The following is a 2,969-nucleotide window of genomic DNA, read 5'->3' as shown; positions in this document are numbered from 1 at the left end:
AATCCCTTTGCGACATGTGTCCATTGTACCCTAATTGAGGTGCAGTTTTATCCTACTATAAATAGTAGGGGCATACCCTATTTATGGGGATCGAGAATCATTCCAACAACCAACCAAACACAAAACCCATTGCAAAACGCTCTCTAATCGAGAAGCATTTATTGTTCTTTATACCTCTTTAAGAAAGATTATAACTTGATCTTCGGAGGCGGAACTCCCACCCGCCATCAGGAGTCTGCGTTGTTTGTGTAGGTACAGGCGAAGGAAGGAGCATACTAGGAAATTGTAACTCTCCCGCAGGACATCTAAAAAACCCCCAAACATCTGGCGCCGTCTGTGGGGAGAGTACTTTCTAGATGACTTCAGAACTTGTACTACCGGGGAAAGATATCCAATTTGCTGTTGAGGCTGAGGTCCACTCGGACCAAGATACAACCGACGACTATGAGGTTGAGACTTACACAGCCGCTGATGGTTCTTTAAGGACCAAGCATACCCGTTCCAAAGACAAAAGGGAACGGGCAGAACATCAGGTAGGCCTTAGTCATCCCACCAGAGGTCCTCTTGGGTTAACCCCCGCTTCAGAAGGAGCCACTCCTGTCTCCATGGACGAATTCATGAATATGATTATGAGTTTCAAAGGAGAAATCAAAGGCCTCTTAGATAAATCAGCCAGCCCCCGTCAGGAGCAAGCGGAAGAGAGACGTCTAAGGAAAAAGACAGCCGAGATGGTAAAAGATAGAGCACCTACTCCGCACCCAAAGCCAAGAGTGACGGTTAGGTCCATTGATATCTCAAAAATTCGCATTCCCTTGGAGAAAACCAGAAAGCCCTTCCGACACCTACAGCCGGATGGAACAAAGAAGGTCTACTCTAATGCTCGGACGCTCATCCAGGATAAAAAGATCCAGCAACGTTCCGGTTCGGCATCGACGTCGACCTTTTAAGACAGTTTCCATATTACATCAGGGATGCACTCGCGAACAAGTAAAGAGAGTCGGTCGACCAAGGTTTCCGCTCGATCAGGCCCTCATATAATCCAACCGGCAGTGCATGGGTCACCATACATGCCCTTTGGATCTCCTTACTCACAGCCGACTCTATTCGGGGGTCAGCCGCCACCTGTCCAGCCCATGGACTGGCAGCTCCGGCTGCTCAACCTTGGGGAACAGCCAACGGCGTTCTCCAGGGAAATCACTGAGATGGCTCAGCCGTCAACCCAGAAGATCACCTTATGGCATACACCAAACTATTGTATTTCCAGGGTTTGGATGATGCCTCTAGGTGTAGGTGCTTCCCGGCAACGTTGAAAGGGATCGCTCAACGTTGGTTTGGTAACCTACCTGCCGGATGCATTAATAACTTTAGAACGTTGGCATACTGGTTCACGTACAACTTCTCAATGAACATCCCTGCTAAAAAGACAAGCCTTGATCTGGGGGCAATACAGCAGGGGGACAAGGAAGTGCTCAGGTCATATGTCAGGCGGTTCAACCTGACGAGAACCTAAATCTAGGGATTGTCTGATGACGTCGCTTATACCGACTTCTTCAAAGGTCTAAAGGATGGGTCAAATTTTAAGTTTGACTTGGTTAGAAAGAGGGTCTCTACCCTTCATGAGGCATTAATGAAGGTAGAGGCTTACATAAAGGCAATTGAACTTTGCGGTGTTAAACTTCCAACGGATTACAAAAGATCCGATAAAAGAGAAAGCCGGCCTACTCAGTCGGCCAAAAGGGAAGAAAAGAAACGAAAATAATTCTGGGCGGCAGACCCATCCGGACAACCGTTCCAGAAGAGAAAAAGGTCGAATCCGTATGTCCCAAGGTACGAATTCACCAAGGATTGCGCCTCCATTCTCAAGGAGGTTAAAGACCGGTTAAATCTTGAAAAACCGGCAGCAATGAAGAGTCCCGTGAGCAGCCGGGATAAAAGTAAATATTGCCATTTCCACGAAGAGATAGGCCATGACACTAAAGGTTGTTTTAGTCCCAGGCGGCTCTTTGACCACCTTGCTGATGAGGGGGCTCTAAAATCTTATTTACCCAAATCAAAGGGTACTCCCAAGAAGGTCAAGGGACAACCTCCAAAGACACCGGCAACTCATTCTGACACTGATGAGGATACCATCTTAACCATAGCCTGTGGATTTGCGGGTGGTGGTCCTACCATCCGGGGTACAGAGGATAACATAAGAAGGCTGATCAACTCAGTGGATGAGGGTCAGTCGTCTAAAAATTCATTCCCGGAGGTCAATATCTCCAAAAAGGATAGAGGAGAGGTCAGGAGGCCCCACGATGATCCCATAATCATCGAATGTAAAATTGCCAATCAACGAGTTGGCCGGATCTTAATTGATACAGGCAGATCATCTAGCTGACCTCCGAGAAACCTTCACCACCCTCAAGCGGCATAAGGTCATGCTTAACCAAAAAAAGTGCGTCTTTGGTGTTGAGTCTTGGAAGTTTCTCGGATTTTTTATTGACCAGAGACGTATAGAGGCTAATCTGGACAAGGTGCAGGCGGTGATTAACATGCAGTTGCCTCGTACCGTCAGAGAGGCTCAAAAGCTTACTGGTTGTCTAGCGGCATTGGGGAGATTCCTCAGCCGGTCAGGTAACAAGTGCTTTTACTTTTCAAGCAATCAAAAAGAGGTCCAGGTTTGAATGGGGAGAAGAGGCTGAGGTGGCATTCCAGAGGCTGAAGCAACACTTGCATTCGTTGCCAAGATTAGTGGGTCCTATTTCGGGTGATTTTAGTCCCTCGGGAGAGTTACAATACGGAGTATGCGCGCCTGACTTCTGTACCTGCAAAACCACAAAACTTCGGTTGGGTGGAGTTCCGCCTCCGACGATCAAGTTAGTATGATTTATGGATGGGTAAATGTGCGGAAGGTAAATTGGTTTTTCTCAGTGATTCAGAGAGATTCCGCAATTAATATTGCTCGGGTTTTGTGTATGAATTTTTGA

General features: G+C 47.2%; 1 protein-coding gene across 1 annotated transcript; it reads left to right on the top strand.

The window, feature by feature from the left end:
• Window positions 1-1,903: 1,903 nt before the first annotated feature.
• On the top strand, window positions 1,904-2,380 carry LOC110690353. The gene has a single exon (XM_021867172.1). The coding sequence runs from the start codon at window positions 1,904-1,906 to the stop codon at window positions 2,378-2,380; it is 477 nt and encodes a 158-aa protein (XP_021722864.1).
• The last annotated feature ends 589 nt before the right edge of the window (window positions 2,381-2,969 follow it).

Source organism: Chenopodium quinoa, unplaced genomic scaffold, assembly GCF_001683475.1.
Source record: "Chenopodium quinoa cultivar QQ74 unplaced genomic scaffold, ASM168347v1, whole genome shotgun sequence".
NCBI lineage: Eukaryota > Viridiplantae > Streptophyta > Magnoliopsida > Caryophyllales > Amaranthaceae > Chenopodium > Chenopodium quinoa.
The sequence above is the reverse complement of the archived record's forward strand: the minus strand, read 5'-3'. Positions and strand labels throughout refer to the sequence as shown.

Coding starts and splice junctions, on each gene's coding strand:
- LOC110690353 (XM_021867172.1), top strand. CDS start 1,904: ATGAAGAGTCCCGTGAGCAGCCGGGATAAAAGTAAATATTGCCATTTC.